The following is a 19,018-nucleotide window of genomic DNA, read 5'->3' on the forward strand; positions in this document are numbered from 1 at the left end:
AAATAAATGGGGAGAAAGTTAGCAGTACACTAACCTTGAAATAACTGACAATGTAATATTGTTTAGCTGCAAATACAGATATAGTTCAAGAGGAAGGTTCTTTGAATTGTTTCCATTTCCTTTATCACATGTAGATACGGTAAACCTGGATGCACTGCAGATACATGTGACTATTTTCTCAGTTACCGCAGAATAGGAGCTGACATAGAATTTGAACTGAGTGCTGAAGCTGATGGCTGGGTAGCTGTAGGATTTTCCTCAGATAAAAAAATGGTAAGAATGTTTTATTTGCTGAAATAATTACTGCTTTTTCTGGAGAAAAATATTTAAATTATTATTCTTTGAATAAAAATAACGACAACATGTAGCAATTTGATACATGTAGCATTTTGCACGATTCTAATGATGGGGCAGAATGACAGAAATGTGATAACCAATTAAGGATAATAAACAATTTTAAGTAAATATTTTTCCTTTTACCTCCGTCCCAAAAAACAACCCATCCCCTCTCTCCAATGGTGGTTCTAGCAGCATAGAGATCAATTCTATCATTCCCCAAGTCTCTGGTAGTCTCTGTGCTTGTTGGTATCACCATCCAATTCCAAGTCAGCTCTTCAATCCTATCCCCCACCAGCCTTTTTATTCATTGTCTTACAGCCGTGTGGCCATTGTGGTCCTTGCCGTTTTAAACCTCTATTTTCCTGACCAAAATAGGACCATGTTTTGCTGCTTCACTATATTTTGCCAGCATTTTGGCTTGTTTCAGCATCGCATGCCTCCAAATTTCACCCTTAGAAAATGTTTTGGTGTTGCTGCCTCTGTTGATACAAATGCAAAAGTAAATGCCACTGGCTTGGCTCAGCATCTCTGACCTCTGAATTACAGGTGGAAGACTTAGCATGCCCTTGCTTTTCCTTTCTCCTTTCCCCCAGCTCTGGGCCTCAGCTCCATGATTCCAGCCCCAGCTCCAATCTCTAGCTGGTGGCCAGCCCTTGCCAAGCTTTCTTACTCGTTTTGGTGTCATCCAGCATCAGGCTACAATTTCAGCCACCAGCCTCACCATCGGGCAGATAAACAAAGTGGATAAGCAAGGGATAAAGATAAAGGGGTAGGAATGGAATATGGAGTGCAGTGAATCAACAAGGGTCCTTCTCCCTCCCTCCTTCCTTCCCTCCACCCCTTCCTAAATGAGACTAATAAACTTTATCCATAAGGAGAGTATGATCAGTAATGTTTTGGTCAATGTTTAACAACCATATCTGCTGGCTCCATATCCATCCATACACTTGCTTCCATAGAGCTGATCAGTGCACTAAGTGTTTTTGCTTAGCTCTGTTCTCAGCTGGCTCACAAAACTACAGAAAATTTAATAACTATCTCTTGTTAGCCAGTATAAGCCTGTTCCAGCCCCCTTCCCTTCCATAAAATGTTGCGCCTTTATCCCACTAGTTGAGGAAATAAATTGTGCCTATGAATAGCAATTTGATTTGTTCTTATACTGTATACATCGTTAGATTCATGAAACTCAGAAAAAACAGGGCTTGACATTCCAGAAAAAAGAAGAAAAATGTGGGTGAAAAATGCTAATTATCATATGTTCTCAAAGTTACAGCCATTGCAGTAACCCATATTATATGATCAAAATTCAGGCAGCTTATCCCCATTTTCAATCACAACATGCACTTTAATTTCTCTCACCTGCCCATCTCTGCCCTTCTGGCTGCCCTGCATCCTGCTGCCACCTATCCCTGCCATCTACGCTTTGCTATCTTCTTGCTCCTGCCAATCAGGTATATCCAACTAAGGCAGATGTTGACCCTTTGTGAAGCCTTTGCAAAACTTTCACGACGTTGACCCTCAAGTCTTTTGGCACTTCACTGCCAACACCATCTTCTCTGCTATTCCCCATTGCTCTCAACTGAACTTTGCCATCGCCTTTCACCCTTGAAAGGACCAACAGCTGCCTTGCCCAGATGCACCCCAGCAGTAGCATGAGGAACAAGACAGTCAGGATCAGCTGTGGGCAGCAGAGGGAGGCAGTGCCACAAGGCAGCTGAAAGGCAGAGATGGGAGAGAAAGTAGGTAGGTTGGAGGACTTGTATGAAGGCCAGGAGAAGCACGATATTCTCTCAGACCATCATAATATCTCAGCATTGACCCTTATCTCATTCACCAGTATTGAGATCACTTTATGCCAAGATTATCTATCTTCATATTTCATTGAAATTCTTACTTCATTTTTCAATTTAGGGTGGAGATGATGTTATGGCCTGTGTTCATGATGATAATGGAAGAGTCAGAATACATCACTTCTACAATGTTGGTCAATGGGCAAAAGAGATCCAAAGAAACCCTGCCAGAGATGAAGAAGGTGTTTTTGAAAATAACCGTGTCACATGTCGATTTAAGCGCCCAGTGAAGGTTCCCAGAGATGAAACTATCGTAGATCTCCATCTAAGTTGGTACTATTTATTTGCTTGGGGCCCAGCAATTCAGGGTAAGTTCATTTTTTGTTTGTTTGATTATCCTCCGCCTAGAAAAAATAAATGTGGTCTTTAAACGTCAACAATAATTGATAGCAATAGCACTTAGACTTATATACCACTTCACAGTGCTTTTACAGCCTTCTCTAAGTGGTTTACAGAGCTAGCATATTGTCTCCAACAATCTGGCTCCTCATTTTACCAACCTCAGAAGGATAAAAGGCTGTGTCAACCTTGAGCCACTCAGAATCAAACTCCTGGAGCGAGCTGGGAGTTAGCCTTCAGTACTGCATCCTCACCACTGCACCACCATGGCTGTTTTTATTTGATGATCATTCAAACCAATCAATTGATTCTTAGTTTACTGTATTATTCTAAAACTCACAGTGGAGATTAAATTAAACTATATGGGGGACTTGCATGGTTAAAGTTTGGCATGATTACCATATTTTTGGAGTATAAGCAATAGCAATAGCAGTAGACTTATATACCACTTCATAGGGCTTTCAGCCCTCTCTAAGCGGTTTACAGAGAGTCAGCATATTGCCCCCAACAATCTGGGTCCTCATTTTACCCACCTCGGAAGGATGGAAGGCTGAGTCAACCCTGAGCCGGTGAGATTTGAACCGCTGAACTGCTGATCTAGCAGTAGCCTGCAGTGCTGCATTTAACCACTGCGCCACCTTCCCTCAAAAAAGAGACTGAAAATCTGGGTGCGTCTTATACACTGAATATAGCATTTTCTGCCTCCCGAAACTCTGCTCCTTCACGAAAATGGCCGTGCATAGCTTTTAGAAGACTTTCAGAGAGCTCCTGGGGCCTGGGAGGGCAGAAATGAGTGAAAAACAGCTCATTTTTTGTGCCTGCCAGCCCCCAGCAGCACTCTAAAGACTCCTAAGGGCTATTCGTGCCCTTTTTTAAAAATGGGCCCGTTTCTGGGAGGTTTGCAGAGTGCAAAAACTTTTTAAAAAAATTTTCCTCTTCAAAACCTTGCTGCGTCTTATACTCCCAAAAATATGTGTATATATGTGTTATATCTTATGAGAGGGAAACACCTGAATAAGGTTGCTGGTATATAGTCATAGTAAAACAATCAAAAAAATCTGATCTAAGGCTGGATATACAAGTTGTGCCAAGCTAAAGTGTAACTTTCTTGCTTTTGGCATATAATTGTCTTATAATATCATACTGTGCTACGCTGTGCTGTGCTGTGCTGTGCTGTGCTGTGCTGTGCTGTGCTGTGCTGTGCTGTGCTGTGCTATGCTATGCTATGCTATGCTACAGTAATGGTATCCTCTTTTCTTCACTACCGGTTCAGTAGTGGGAGTGCACAGGAAATTCAGTACTCCAAGTAGTACAGTTTAGTTTTGTGGAACTTGCACTTAGACAACTTGGCATAGATTTGTGCTATGCATAGTTTTCCATGGATTGTCCTTATCAGCTTAACATGCTTGTCCATGGTCTTGGTGTAAATCAGAATGCTATTCAGGTAAACTAGGATGCCTTTTTATAAGTGCTCATGTAGCGCTTCATTAATTAGTTACATGAACATGGGAGAGTTCCCTGTAAGCCAAGTGGGAAGACTTAAAATTGGAAGTATCCCAGCAGGCAGTTGAAAGTGGTTCTCCATTCATCCTCCTCCCTGATGCGAATTCTATAATAGTTTGGGGAAGATTTTCCTTTTGCCAAATAGTTCAACATGTCTTTCATCAATGACAAGGGACACACTTTTCCCATGTAAATCGCATTAAGCCTCTGGTAATCCATGCACATTCTAGGAGACTCATCTTCCACATTTCAACACCACCCATCTCATTTAACAGACTTTGAGAGGCTTACAATTTAAAAGTGAGAAAAAAGATTTTAGTTTTCTTTGTCTTGTCAATATCAGACCCATGATAAGCCAATTGCATGATACCACTGGTCAGTCATTTACCCCCCCAAAATGTATATTTTAGATAAATTCAAAGCAGTGAAAAGATGATATTCTTTCACTAAGGAATAATTCAAATGACTAAGTACTTTGCTTTGTCAGTCAGTGAGTCCATGTTTTGAAGTCTATCTCTTTTAGGCAATTATATTTTCCCATCATTTATGTATTAAATTTATTTATGTATTAAATTTATTTATGTATTAAATTAAATTCCTATTTCACTATCGTGACTTTGGGCAGTTTAATATAATATGATATACAGAAAAATGGTTAGTTCCTGAATTGTTATTGTGTGTATTCATACTACCCTGCTGTTCCCTGCATGATAACTATATAGGTAGTCCTCAACTTATGACCACTTGTTAGTAACCATTCAAAGTTACCACATCACCAAAAATGCGATTTATGACCATTTTTCACATCTATGACTATTGCAGCATTCCCATGGTCTCATGATCAAACTTCAGACATTTGTCAATTGGCATGTATTTATGACAGCTGCAACTTTCTGATAAGCAAAATCAATGGGGAAGCCAGATTCACTTAACAAATGTGTTACTAACTTAATAATCACAATGATTCACTGTGATAAGAAAGGTTGTAAAATGGGCAAGCCTCACAACAACTATCTTGCTTAGTAACAGAATTTTGGGCTCAGTTATGGTTGTAAATTGACAACTACCTGTATTTCCATATTGATTTTAATGAAAAACCAAGGCAGTTTAAGTGGACACAGGTATTTAGCAAATAGAAGGTGGAGTTCCAATCACTTAAGTGTTCAACAAGATAATAAGTGCAGATGCAATTTCCCTGCTCAGTGCATACATGATCAATTTACATGCATAAATGAAAAAAACCACAATTTCAACTAAGTAGTCGTAGTTAACAGCTTCCACTATTTTTTCTTTTAAAAAATACATTTTTAGAATTATGAAATTCAAAAGAAAAATGGCCTACATTGGATAGCTAAATATAAACAAGATTTAAATACATTCTCAGAAAACATTCTCCCCTTCCCTTCCATTTACTTCCTTAACCACTAACCACAACTTAAGATACTTAAATTTTACATTATATATTAAAGATTATTGTTAGTATCAATTTAAATCCTTTCATTCATTATTCTTATTAGTTCCATAACTTTGTTCCTAAAAACATATTACAAATATTCTAAATTTGCTGTGCAATACAATATATAGTTTACTACTTAATGGCTGAGAAACTTAAATACTCTGAAAAAGGCGGATAGAAGAAGGGTGGATCCCTTTGAATTGTGATGCTGGAGAGTATTATGCATTCCATGAACTGCAAAAATAACAAATTAATTCTAGACCATGGGTGTCAAAGTGGTGGCCCATGCCCAGATGCATTACACTTAGGCCACAGCCAACTTGGTTCCGCAAAGGCAAAAATTGTCACAATGTTATGTGATGTCGCATGATGCGATCGACTTTGACACTTGTGTTCTAGACCAGTGACCCCCAATTTTCTGGCTCTGCGGACCAGCGGCGGGGGTAGCAGAGGGCCAGAGGGGATGGTTTCGCGCAAGTGTTTGCCACTTGTGCACTTATGCGTTGTGCACTTGCGGGCTCACCCCTCACTTGCATGGACTGCTACTAGGTCACAGAGTGGAGGTTGGACACCCCTGTCTAGACAAAATGTCACCCAAAATTTCACTTGAAGTCAAGATCACCGAACAGAGGCTGTCATATTTTGGTCACATCATGGGAGCCGACTCATTCAAAAAGTCAATCATACTGGGAATAATCAAGGGAAAAAAAGAGAAGAGTCTGCCCTAGTACCCACTGGCTGAACACTATAAAGGATGACACTGGGATGACCATGGCAGATCTAAAGGAGGCAAGGTGAGACTAAGGGGCATGGAGAGTACTGATCCATAGAGTAGCTGGGGGTTGGGGGATGACTGAATGGCTGATAAGGACCACAATGTATAGTAAAGATAGGAACCATTCTTGCTTAAATTTGGCTAGATTTATATTATGGATCTGTCAATCTTTTCATTGCTGCATATTCAATTTTAGTATCCCAATATTGTATTGTCAGCAAAGTTCCTCCTTTCCAATGTTGTGCCAAATTTATTTTTGCAGCTGTTAGCATATCTTTTAATAAATTGTGATATTTTTCATTTATACTTCCTTGAATTATACCTATTTGTAGTTCCAGTTCAAAATTTCTTTTTTTATGATTTTCTTAATATTTTGAAGAATTTCTTTCTAACCCAAAGGGTTTTTTTCTCTATATATATAAAATAACTACATATGGTAAAAAGTTTCCTTCTTTTTTATGGCATTTCCAATATTTATTGTTAATATGATTTCTCTTGTATTTTCTTTTGTTTAACCTATTTTAGGTTCTATAACTCGGCATGATATAGATTCTCCACCGGTTTCGGAGCATGTGGTCAGTATTTACAAGTATGAAGATATTTTTATGCCTTCAGCTGCCTATCAGACTTTTTCTTCTCCTTTTTGTTTGTTACTTATTGTTGCCTTGACATTCTATTTATTGATGGGAACTCCATGACATTGTGTATAGTATTATGACAGATTGAAATTATTTGTCAGACAGTGTTGTTTAAAATTCTACTCTTTTCTATTGGAGTTTATATTAGAGAACAATTTAATCATTCAGATGGTGACCAATAAACCTGAGCCATAAATTTGTGCCAAATAATTCCAAAATTTGTAAATCAATATAGCAAGTGTTTGTACCTTACTGGATACTTCTGATATATATTTAGCCTATATTTCCAAATATATTTCTGGAAATATATACGAAATATATTAGAAGTATTGCAAACACAAGCTGTATTGATTTTCAAATCTTGAAATTATTTTATGTTGTTTAATTGATGTTACTTAGACATTTACAAATGTGTAAGTAGCACATAGAATAAACAACATAAAACAAAGTAGGGTTGCCTGTAATATAATACATTTGCTGTTTGAAAAAACTACAGTATGATAATGTCATATTATGAAAAATATATACAATTAAATTTTCTAATGTTTAATTAGCTTTCATCCAAGGAAATATAAATAAGATGTTGGTGAAATTAGATATCATATGTTATGTTATAAGTTAGATTTTTGCTTTGAAAGCCATAGTGACTGCATTAAATTTTACTTTTCCAGGTAAAATAATATTTAGGCTTAAATCAAGAAGCTTTTTAGTCAATGTTCTGTTTGCTGATGTTTAAGAAATAAACAATGACTTATATTTTGGTAGCTGAACTGAATGGTGTATGTACTTGCTCTGATCTGCATCTGATATAAGGATCGACTGGTATTGCCTACTGTTGGCGTCTCAGCTCTTAGTTGCTTGAGGGACTTCCTTTAGAGCTCTTGGGAAGGGAGCTAGCAAACTTTCCTGGTTTCTGCTTTGAAATGTGCTGGGCATTTAGTTGACTTACAAATTCTACATTTTATTGCTATGTCGAATGCTTTAGTTTTCATCAGGCAAAATCAGGCAAAATCTAGCTATGTACCTAAGGGACTCACAGTTCTGATCTCTTCTTCTTTGCTTCTCTGCTGGTGACAGAGGTCTTGGTTGCTCCAATTTTTAGGGGCTTTCCCCCATTAGATTCCATGGAAGTAATTAGAGGGGGCACTGAGGAAGAAAGACTATAACTTTGTTTCCTCTTACCATTTTCCCTCTGCCTCAATTCTTTATTCTGTCTATTATTATACAGTGTTGATACAGCTCTTCAAGCTGTTTGAGGTGTTTTGCTTCACCAGCTCATCTTTCAAATCTTTTTCCAGTTTTCTCTGAACTGATCAATTAAAGTTAATTTGTTCCATCCTATATCACCAGCAAAAATATGAATTATTACCTTCAAGATGTTTGAGGTGTTTTGCTTCACCAGCTCATTTTTCATATCTTTGTCCAGTTTTCTCTGAAATGATCAATTTAAGTTAATTTGTTCCATCCTATATCACCAGCAAAAATATGAATTATAGCATCCCCCCCCAACAAGATTAATGGCCTCTCTGTCTTTTCTTATGTAACATATATATGAAGCTACTGGGCATCTGATGGTTTGTGGTAAGGTATTATCCATATCCTGATGATATTTAGATTTATATCTCCATCCCAGGTTGAATGATATGGTCCTCCAGTATCTGCAGAATGTGGGACCCAAATGAGATGCAACTAGGCTTCAGCTCAACACAGCAAGGCTGAGTGACATTGAGTGTATGGACTTCCTGGTATGGGGGTTTTCCATTTTTGGTTTCAGGTTTTGGGGTTGTGCCTCAGACAGGCCCAATACAACATATGGGGGTTCTCCTGCACTTGCAGTTCCCTCTTGAAGACTTGATGACAGAAGGGTCTTTGCAACTTCTGATTGTGCAAAGGTTGAGCTCATTCTTGTACCAGGAGATCTCACTCATGGTTGCTTATGTCCTTATCTGGACTACTGTCCAGTCTATTGGAATTTATATTAGAGGACAATTGTTCAGATTGTGAATAATAAATCTGAGCCATAAATAAGTGCCAAATAATTATATAATTAGTATGCAGTAGCAAGACACTCTAATGAGTCTTTCCTTAAAGAGCATGTAGCAACAACAGGTGCAGAATGAGAAAGCATGGTAATGGGATGTTATTTGGCATATAACATCACAATATTTTGAGTTGCATTGGCTACCAGAGAGCTTCTGGGTGCAATTCTTATATAAGAATATAAGGAAAAAAAACTGTACCTCTACAGAAATGCCACAAAACAATGATGAAAACCTTTTTTCATGAATTTGGATTAATATAAAAAGCGGGGAAAGGGGGAAAAAGAATGACATTGCCCAACAAAATAGAGGAAATAAATGAACTTTTTTTTGCTAATCATTTAGCTTAGGTATATATAGAAAGCACGCCACAATAATAATGGGGGACACTCTGGCGGACAGAAAGTGCTCTAGCTGGACAGACGTGGGAGATGTGGGCTCTTAAGAGTCTCACATGAACCCTGTCTGACAAACCATCTCCGAAGATTCTTTTGAATCTGAACCCCCACTGGAGGTGGGGGCGAGAAAGGGTAGTGTCTCATCAGACCCTGAGAGAAGCAACAGATCTCTTGTGGGTTAGAGATTTGCCTATGAATCAGAGTTGGGGCGGCAGCCTTCATGGCTGACAAGATGCTGGTCTTTTTGTCAAAATAAGTTTTGGAACAGGTGGAGACTGGGAGAGATAAAAAATTTGGTAAGAGAATTTATCTAACCCACAACTATAAATTAAAACTGGAAAAGGCAAAGAAATTTTGAGAACATAAAAAATACTGATGGCCAGATCAGGACTTTTTTTTCCTTAAAAGAAAAGCAATAAGGGAAGGTGGAGGGTTGTAATACCAGCCCCCTCCTAGAAGTTCTTTGTCTGCGCTTTCAAACAGAAGAACACAAAGCAGAACAGCTACAAACCCATATAATTATAAACGGTAAATTTGGTTTTGGATCTTAAACAGAAATCAATATTTTTACTTCATTTGAATTCCTTCCACCTAAAATAATCAAGAAAAAAAACATGTCTTCTTCTAAATCCACTCAAAATAAACTCTAATTTGGTCTCGGATATCAAATAGAAACCAAATATTTTGATCTTTTTTTTTTCTGATAATGGATAACCTAACCTTAAATGTGTGAGAAGTTTCAACTAATCAACTACCATAAATCAGAAGTTACAAGAGCAGGAGGCAAAAGAGACACGTACCCAAATCTAGTTCTTTATAAGTTTGTTCTAATTGATATGTTTTAAGTAGCTGTGGCTGATCGGAGACAGAAGGTGACAGCGGGAAGAATTATTACAGAGATAAGAACTGGAAAATGCTAAGGTTTTTTTCCTTCTCTCTTTTTTTCTTCCCTCCTTCTTCTTTTTATTCTACTGCAAAGATTAAGATGACCCCGGCTTCACTTCCAGTCCCACATAGCTAAAACTTAAGGTGGACCAGAGCCTCAAAATAAGACTTTGTATAACTAACTGCAATCTTGGAACTGGATATTAAGGACTAAGTTGGCTCCCATCGTTCTCCCCTACAGCAGTGGAAGTGGACACATTTAAGGTGGACCAGAACTTCGAACTGTATAGCTAATTCTAACTTTGGAACTGGACATCATGGAAAGCTGGGAATTTGAAGAATTATGTGAAATTATTAAAAATATGCCTAAATCATTAAAATCAAGCCTAAATAGAATTTTGAACCCAGAGAAGCAGAATTCAAAGAAGAAGGGGTGCAAGATAATGAAGGAGTAGAAACTGAGGGAAACAAAAGGCAGACAAAAGAGGTTGAGGCTGTTAGTGGCATAAGGGAAATTAAAGGGGGAGACTTCACCCTAACAAAGAAAAATAAAAAACAACAACATCCTTTTGGTGGTGGCCTAGGGAAAGTTGGGGAGAGTGGATGTGCCAAAGCAAAGAGAAGGGAGAGGGCAGGAGCAGAGAAGTGGGACAAAAGACTTTCTAGGAAAAAGTTAGATAACCAGGATTTTTTATCTGGGAGAATATAAAACTAAGATAAGGGTTTTATTTCTAAATATGACAACAAAATGGAGTTGTTAATTGATTGAATGTAATAATGGAAAGATAATTAAGCAAAGGTTGAAATATATGGAATGTGGATAAATATAAAACTGACATGGGGAGGTTGTAAAGCAGAGGTTTGCCATTCACTTTTATACATGACAATTAAACTGAGTGGCAAATTGACTGGAAACAACAACAGAAGGACAATTAAGCATAAGTTAAAATATATGAAACATGGATATACACAGAACTTTTAAGATGATGAAATAAAGCAAGATGTTTGCCATTTGCTATAGTATACAATATATTAAGGGAACTGAAATGAATATTGAACAGTGAGATTTGCTATTCACAGACAGCAAAGGTAACCTAATCCAAGACATGGAAAAATTGAAGAGGAAACATGGAATACACTTATAATGGGAAACTATTGAGACTTAAAGGCAGAATCACAAACTGGGGGCATGTAAGGATCTATAATTATATAAAGATAATGATGAGAATAGCTGGGAACTGTAACCAGATCTATATCTCAACCAAAATTAGGCTGGGGGGGTGGTGTTTAAAAGAACAATGACTATATGTGTATATTTCTTAGTTCTATTTTTACTTTATATGTTTAAAATTAAATATGTATATTGAAAAGGAATTATAAATACCATCAACATAAAATGGAGCTTGCTCAGAAGCTGAAATACACCAAGCAAATGAGATGAAAAGTGGGAAGAAAAGGAGAGAGGTAAGGGAAGGAGAGAGGGATAGGAGTGAGGGTAGGAGGGGAAAGAGGAGGAGAGAAATGAGGAGTGGAAAGGGGAGAGAGGAGAAGGAGAGAGGAAGGGGAAGTAGAGAAGGGAAGGAGGGCAGAGAGAAGAAAGGAGGCAGGGAAGGGGATGAGAGAGAGAAGAAAGTGAACGTACAAATATAGTGTATGGATATCAGAAGTGCCAATAACTCTTTTTTTTTCTTTTTCTTTTGGGGAGTTGATGGTAAGATGAATTGATATAAACATTTAATAATACAATACGATGTTGGCTATGTAATAATATTCATGCGATTATATGTTACAAAAATGAAAAATAAAAAACTTTATGATAAAAAATTAAAAATAAAAGTCTAGTAAAAATAATAATAATGGGGGACACTCTCACATCAACTATGAGATGAAGTCTGCACCTAAAGAAAGTTTAAAAAGTTTCTTGATGTTCCTAGCAGGCAACTTTGCCTTTCAGAAGGTAGAGAAAAGAATTAGAGGGGCAGTTGGACTTAATTTTCCATAACAGAAATGAAATGATAGAAGGGGCTAAAGGAACTTTGGGAAAAAGTGAGCATGCAAAATTGGAATTCAGCATAATGCAAACACAAGTAACAAAACAAAGTCAAATTAGTGTCTTGGATTTCAGAGAACTAATTTCAACAAATTTAGAGAAGCATTCATGGGAAAGATTCCGTGGATGGAAATCCTCAAGGGGAAAACAACCTAAGAAGCTTGCAAAACTGAAAAATGAGATCATAAAAGCATAGCCTAGCAAAATACTATTGAAAAATTAAAATAAGAGATCTTGTATAAAGAATTCTCTGTTAAACTAAAAGACAAAACGGACAAGTATAAAAAGTGGAAACAGGGGCACATAACTAAGGCAGAATATCAGCAAATAGCCTGAATCTGCAAAAATGAAGTCAGGAAATCTAAAGCTCAGAATGAATTTAAGCTTGCAACAAATGTCAAAAATAATAAAATAAAGTTTCTTTTGACATGTAAAGAAAAAAAGAATAAAGTCAAGGAAATGATTGGCTCACAAATGGGAGAAGATGGCAAGAAGGTGATGAGCAGCAGGGAAAAAGTGGAATTGCTTAATTCCTTTTTTTATCTGTCTTTACACAAAAGAAAAAACAATCCAACCTATCAAAAATAGTACTGTAAAACACAGAGTAGGAATACAAGTCAAAATACGAAAGAAAATGCTAACAGAATACCTACCCACTCTGGATAAGTTCAAATCACCAGGACCAGATAGATTACATCCCAGAGTTGTAGCTGAGAGATGTGATCTCAGAACCACATCTTTTGAAAGAAATATGGACAGGAGAACTATCAGAGGATTGGTTCCTTCAAAAAAGGTAAAAAATGGATCCAGGAAACTACAGAGCAATCAGCCTGCTATCAATACCTGAGAGGAAAAAAAAATTAAGCAATGAATCTGCAAACACCAAGAAGCAAACAAAGATATCTAGAAGCCAACATGGCTTTGTGAAAAACAGATGATTCCAGACATAACTTTTTGCATTCTTGGACAAAGTGACTGTATTAGTGGGCCAGTGAAATGCTATGGCTCTAATGCTTGGACTTGACAAAGTAAACCACAATCTACTAGTTCAGGGGTGTCAAACTCGCATTGTTACATTGTCATCACGTGCCACATTGTGACTTTCCCCCCTTCGCTAAACCAGGCATGCGTGTGGCCAATGAATGACGCATTTGGGCTGTGGGCCATGAGTTTGACAGCCCTTTACTAGTTGATAAGATAAATGTGGGTTAGACAGCATCACCACCAGATGGATTTGTAACTGGTTGACCACCAACCATATGTAGTTCACAATGGAACTAAATCTACATAGAGTGGGTAACCTGAGCTTCCATCTTAGGCCTGGTAGGCCTCAACATCTTCATAAATGATTTACATAGGATGGAATTTGCAGATAACATTGGGGGAAAGAGTCAACACTTTTAAGAAGATAGGTTCAAGAACAAAAAGAATCTCGACAGATTTCAACACTGGGCTGGATCCAACAAAATGCCCTTAAATATGAGCTGGCAGTGTGCTGCAACTAGCAAAAAATCCAAACAGAATCCTAGGCTGCATCAACAGAGGGATAGAATCAAGATAATGTGAAATGTTAGTATTGCTTTGTGATACTTCGATAAGACCACACTTGGAATACTGCATTCAGGAACTGACTATAACTAGTCTAACAAAGAGAAAGATTAGAGGTGTTTATCAAGGAGATATCCACCTCAAAGCAAGGAGAAATTTTCAAAAACAACCTCCCCTTATGCCTGAAAAGTTTTTGATCATTGCGTGCTACCTGTTCTAACATATCCTGGTGAAACATGGCACTAACCTCGCAATTGATACAAAAGCTACAAGTGGCATAAAGCGCCATGGAAAGATACATGCTCGGCATTATAAGATAAGATAGAAAGACCTGCACATGGACTAGAGAATAAACAAAAGTATAGGATATCAAGAAAGTAAATGAATTGAAATGGAAATGGGCTGGTCACATAACAAGAACTGATGGCAGGTGGACCAAGACGGTCATAGAATGGATCTCACTTGATAAAAAGCATTCACAAAGAGACCTGTACTCATCTATCTGGCTCCAGAATGAGTTGCAATTGACCCTTTCATGACCTTGTTCCTTATGTCAATGCTCTAGAAATTACACCTAATTTACACCAATTTTATTTTATTTAAATGTTTTCACTCATGAAACACATATTGAGGATGCTACTAGCCCTTATTAATGCCAGCAGGAAGAATTTACCAATAAGCAAAGTAGACTCTCAACTGAGTTGCAGATAATACAACAGTCATTGGTCTCATTTGAGATGGTGATGAATCTGCATACAGATGGAAAGTTGAACAACTAGCCCTGTAGTGCAGCCAGAACAATCTAGAACTAAATACACTTAAAACTGTAGAAATGATCAAAGATTTTAGGAAGAACCCTCCTATTCCACGACCCCTTACAACAATAGGCAACACATTATCAACAGTAGAGATCTTCAACTTTCTGGGTTTTATAATCTCCCAGGACTTGAAATGGGCACGTAACATTAGAACTATTACTAAAAAGCCACAATGAAGAATGTTCTTCCTGTATCAGAAAGTTCAGACTGCTCAAGGAGCTGCTGATACAGTTATACAAAGGAATTATTTAGTCTGTCATTTGTACTTCTATAACTTTCTGGTTTGATACAGAAATTAAACAGGATAGGTACAGACTTCAACAGATAGTTAAGACTGCAGTAAAAACAATTGTAACAGCCTGCCTTCCATTGAAGAGCCAGAAAGAGAGCTGAAAAAATATCTATAGACCCCTCTAGACGTAAACTGTTTCAACTTCTCCCCTCAGGACACCGTAGAGCATTGCAAGCCAAAACAACTAGACACAAAGACAGCTTTTTCCCACATGCCATCACTCTGCTGAATACCTATTTCCCACAGCACTGACATGTTGAAGGTTATTTACCCAGGTAGTAGGACTGTATTACTAATATCAATCTCATCTTTCCTATTATCGTCTACTATGGTATCTTAGAATGATATTATTTTGTTGTTTGTTGTCTGTATCTGCACTGGAAGTTTATGCATCAGGGACAAATTTCTTGTGTGCCCAATCACACTTGGCCAATAAAAAATATTCTACTCTATTTAATTCTAAATTGTAGAAAATATTGGAAGTCTCCTTGATTGACTGATATTTGTTTTATTTAATAAGTATGCTTCATGAAGGAGCCTCACTGAAAGTAAGATATAATCCCCAGGGCAGAGGTGGGTTTCTGCCAGTTTGCCCCAGATCACGTGAACCAGTACTGGCGCTAGCAGGAGGCTCTGCCCACCTGCCCGGTTGCTTCTGTGCATGCGCAAAAGCATTATGTGAGCGTGCAAGCATGAACCGGTAGTAAAATAAATTGAAACCCACCACTGCCCCAGGGTTACCTCATCAGGGCCATTATAACTAAAAAGGGAGTTAAGTAAGGATGCACATTGGCCCCACATATTCAATTTTATATCAATTCCATAGTGGACCATATTAATGCAAACTTTTAGTCCCACAAACTTGCAGGAAGACAGATCTGTTTTAATGTATGCAGGTGATGCAGCAGTATATTCAAAAACATTTATTGGTATTCTTAAACATCTTAAAACAGCTTTTAAAACATTAGCACAGTATTGAATATTGTAGTCTAGTTGAGTACTGCAAGCACTCAACTATCAAAAACCAAAATCATATCATTTGTCAAGAGGCCCAAGAGACATGCTTGGAAGATGGATATCCACAGGACTGAGCAGGTCTTCTGTTTCAGATACCTGGGAATCATTCATTCTGCTAACAGTAGGAAACTCCATGGAGATGTTGTTGAAGATGTAGAACTCAACTGCCATTCTCAAATTGCTCAAGACTAGAGGTAGCCATTATATAGCTGGAACACTCAAACTATTCAAAGCCAAATCAATAGTACAACTACTTTATTGTGCCCAATTGGGGCATTTTTCCAATTTTGCAATCATTAGAATTTGTTCAATCCAAAATTTTAAGGTCAACTCTTCAAGTCCCAAAATGTGTTTCTAATACCACCCTGAAGTTGAAAAAAGCCCCATGAAAACTGAGGCCAGAGTTTGGATGATCACATTCTACTATTGTCTAAACAATCCTTTTCCCCCTTGGCCTCACTCCTATAACCATGAGGGATGACTTTCAGAAGGAATAAAGCAAGGGCAATTCAAATCTAATTGTTGGGCTTCTCTCCAAGAATCCACATTGCATATGATCAGGCCAAAGGTCTTATTAAATAGCATATAGAAGGCAGCTAGCTCCAACTGGACCTAGCCAGATCTGCAACTTTTATTGGCAATGAATCCAACAAGTATTCTGCTTTGTCCATTATAGACTGAATAAATATTCAGTCTTGAAGTAGCTAGCCATCAGAGGGCCTTCATTCATTTTTCTGAGCTGTTCTTGAAGGCAGATACAAGAAAATTTTCCACCTGAAGGGGCAATACCCCTGTGACTCTAGACATATAGAAATAACAGAGCATGTGCTCATACAGTGCTTACACTATAGGCATTTGTACTAGCCGTATCTCAATATAGTGTTGCTAGGTTTTGTACAGCAGTGATCAAAATCTGTCAAATGATGGTCTATGCCTCAAACCTGATTTGTTAGTTGAGTATTTTGTTATTATATTAATTTTTATCTCCCTATATAATTTTTTTTTAGATTTCTGGTTTTACATATACATTATAGTTTTTTTTTAATTTTGTGTATTTTGTATTTTTTAACTTTTCAAATTCTTACCTATTTGTATTCTGCCCTTCCTTTGCTGGTTTACAATGATAAGATTTGTTTGCGATCTATTGTAATATCAGTTACTAAATTAACTATTGAACTGTGTCAATAGTTCTCAAGCCATAGGTTGAGAACTATTGACACATTACAATTTTGGGACCTTTTAATTAATTTTTGTTATAATAAGAGTTGTGATGTAGAAAGTTGAATTTTATACATGTTAATGTTAAACTCCTAAGAGTTTTGTATTTCTTGCTGATAACTAGATTGAACTGGATTGAATACTTATTTGAGTTGCTTATTTTTAATAGATGAGTTATGGGATGAAAAAATATATTTATTAGCTAAGAAGAGATTATGCAATGGCTAATGCTTGCCATGATGAGGGGAAATAGCTTTCTTAAGGAAGGAGAAATTATACTATTTTCCTTGTTTCTTTGCATTTTTCTCTTTTTCTTTTCTTCCAGTTTGTATATCTTATATTGTTCTATTAAATTGTTTTATTATATAAAATTATAAAAATAAAATTATAAAAAAATAATAGATGTAATTATTTCTAGTAATCATTAACTAGCACAATTTCAATAATGCAGCTTCTTCAATTCTGATTTAGTAGAGCTTCTTACTTCCTCGTGAGTATCCACAGGCATCCTGATATCATCTGTTGTTGCTTTCATTTGTTTTCATTCCTGCTGTATATTGGTTGGGATGGCTCTGGAAAGAGCAGAATTGGGCAGAGTATACCAAAGCATAGAGGATGGCTCTCATTAGGAAATTAAGAAGCTCTACTAAATTCAGGATCCAAGAAGCTGCAATGCTATCTATTACAAAAGAACCTGCTCTTATTGGAAATGCTGATGTGAGGGAAGAACAGTTGTTGTTAAGCAACCAATTTCACATTTTATACCATACTGCATATTAAATAATATGCATATAAGAATTACATAAATATATACATAATCATATAAATAGTTGCAAGAAAAATGGGATTTTATTAGATTTAACACAAAATTGCTCACGAATAATCATAGCATTTTACCAATACTAAGGATTGAAATTCCACAACAAATGTGAACTCTCTGCAAAACAGATACATTAGCTGCTTAGACTGACTTATTCTCTTCATTTGAGGCTGAAGATGTAGTGTTCTTTGATACAAGTATCTCAGATCCTACTGACAAGGTATTAGAAAGGGAGATTTGTGTCTCAGAGTGATTTGCCAGGTATATTCCAAAATTAGTCTGAAAAAAAGGAAACAGCACATTTGTCAGCTTATAAAATTAAATCAAGACTTCCAAAACTAGACTGCAAAAATCAGGACAATCATTAAATGGAAACAAATCGTTCCAGATTATTGTAGTCTACTTATAGTAGTCATAATGAAGTAGATTATGCAATATCAATTTACAGTTCTCTTGGATAAATAAAATCCAGGAACTAAGACAAAGATACTAAGCAGTTGAAAAAAGGAGAGCCACATTTTAGATGATACTTACAACCATTCTTATTTTAAGTTTTCTAAATTTATGCTGATTTTCTAAGTGAACATTATAATATTTGTAACAAGTGGTTCATCAATGGAAACAATTACTCAAAGACATAATGTCTCCCTTTGTATACATACTCTAGTTGAGTTTAATCACATATGCATTCAATTTGATTTCTGTACTCCTGCACTCATCAGAAGTTATTGATGAATAATGGCTCCTTCCTATTCCTTATTTCTATTATTCTCTGATTTTGCCAGAAACTACTTTTCTGACCAAAAATGGTATCATCTCCAGAGGTTAATCTGTAGAATTTATAAAATAGCCCAGAATTTTCCTCAATATGTTTTATTAGATGTATCCCATAGTTGAAGTTGGTGATATTCAAACTGAATGTTTCGGGGTGGGTTGGTGTGTGTGTGTGAAGGGAAAGAGTTTTACACAGAGAACTTAACTATGAGGGAGAGAGGCCATTAAGAAATAGTATGTATAAATAAATGTGGAAGAT

The 19,018-nt window shown here is 36.9% G+C and overlaps 2 protein-coding genes across 2 annotated transcripts in view; one reads left to right on the forward strand and one right to left on the reverse strand.

The window, feature by feature from the left end:
* FRRS1L (ferric chelate reductase 1 like) overlaps positions 1-8,296 on the forward strand; it is a 49,030-nt gene extending 40,734 nt beyond the window's left edge. Inside the window, exons 3-5 of the mRNA XM_032238253.1 lie at positions 135-273; positions 2,251-2,497; positions 6,788-8,296. Of these exons, the coding sequence (XP_032094144.1) occupies positions 135-273; positions 2,251-2,497; positions 6,788-6,960 (559 nt within the window). The 3' untranslated portion in view covers positions 6,961-8,296. The remainder of the gene's footprint in view (positions 1-134; positions 274-2,250; positions 2,498-6,787) is intronic.
* An 8,677-nt stretch (positions 8,297-16,973) lies between these two features.
* Positions 16,974-19,018, reverse strand: part of MOCOS (molybdenum cofactor sulfurase) — a 57,266-nt gene continuing 55,221 nt past the window's right edge. Inside the window, exon 15 of the mRNA XM_032235455.1 lies at positions 16,974-18,264. Coding sequence (XP_032091346.1) covers positions 18,127-18,264 — 138 coding nt within the window. The 3' untranslated portion in view covers positions 16,974-18,126. The remainder of the gene's footprint in view (positions 18,265-19,018) is intronic.

This window comes from Thamnophis elegans, chromosome Z (genome assembly GCF_009769535.1).
Source record: "Thamnophis elegans isolate rThaEle1 chromosome Z, rThaEle1.pri, whole genome shotgun sequence".
Classification (NCBI taxonomy): domain Eukaryota; kingdom Metazoa; phylum Chordata; class Lepidosauria; order Squamata; family Colubridae; genus Thamnophis; species Thamnophis elegans.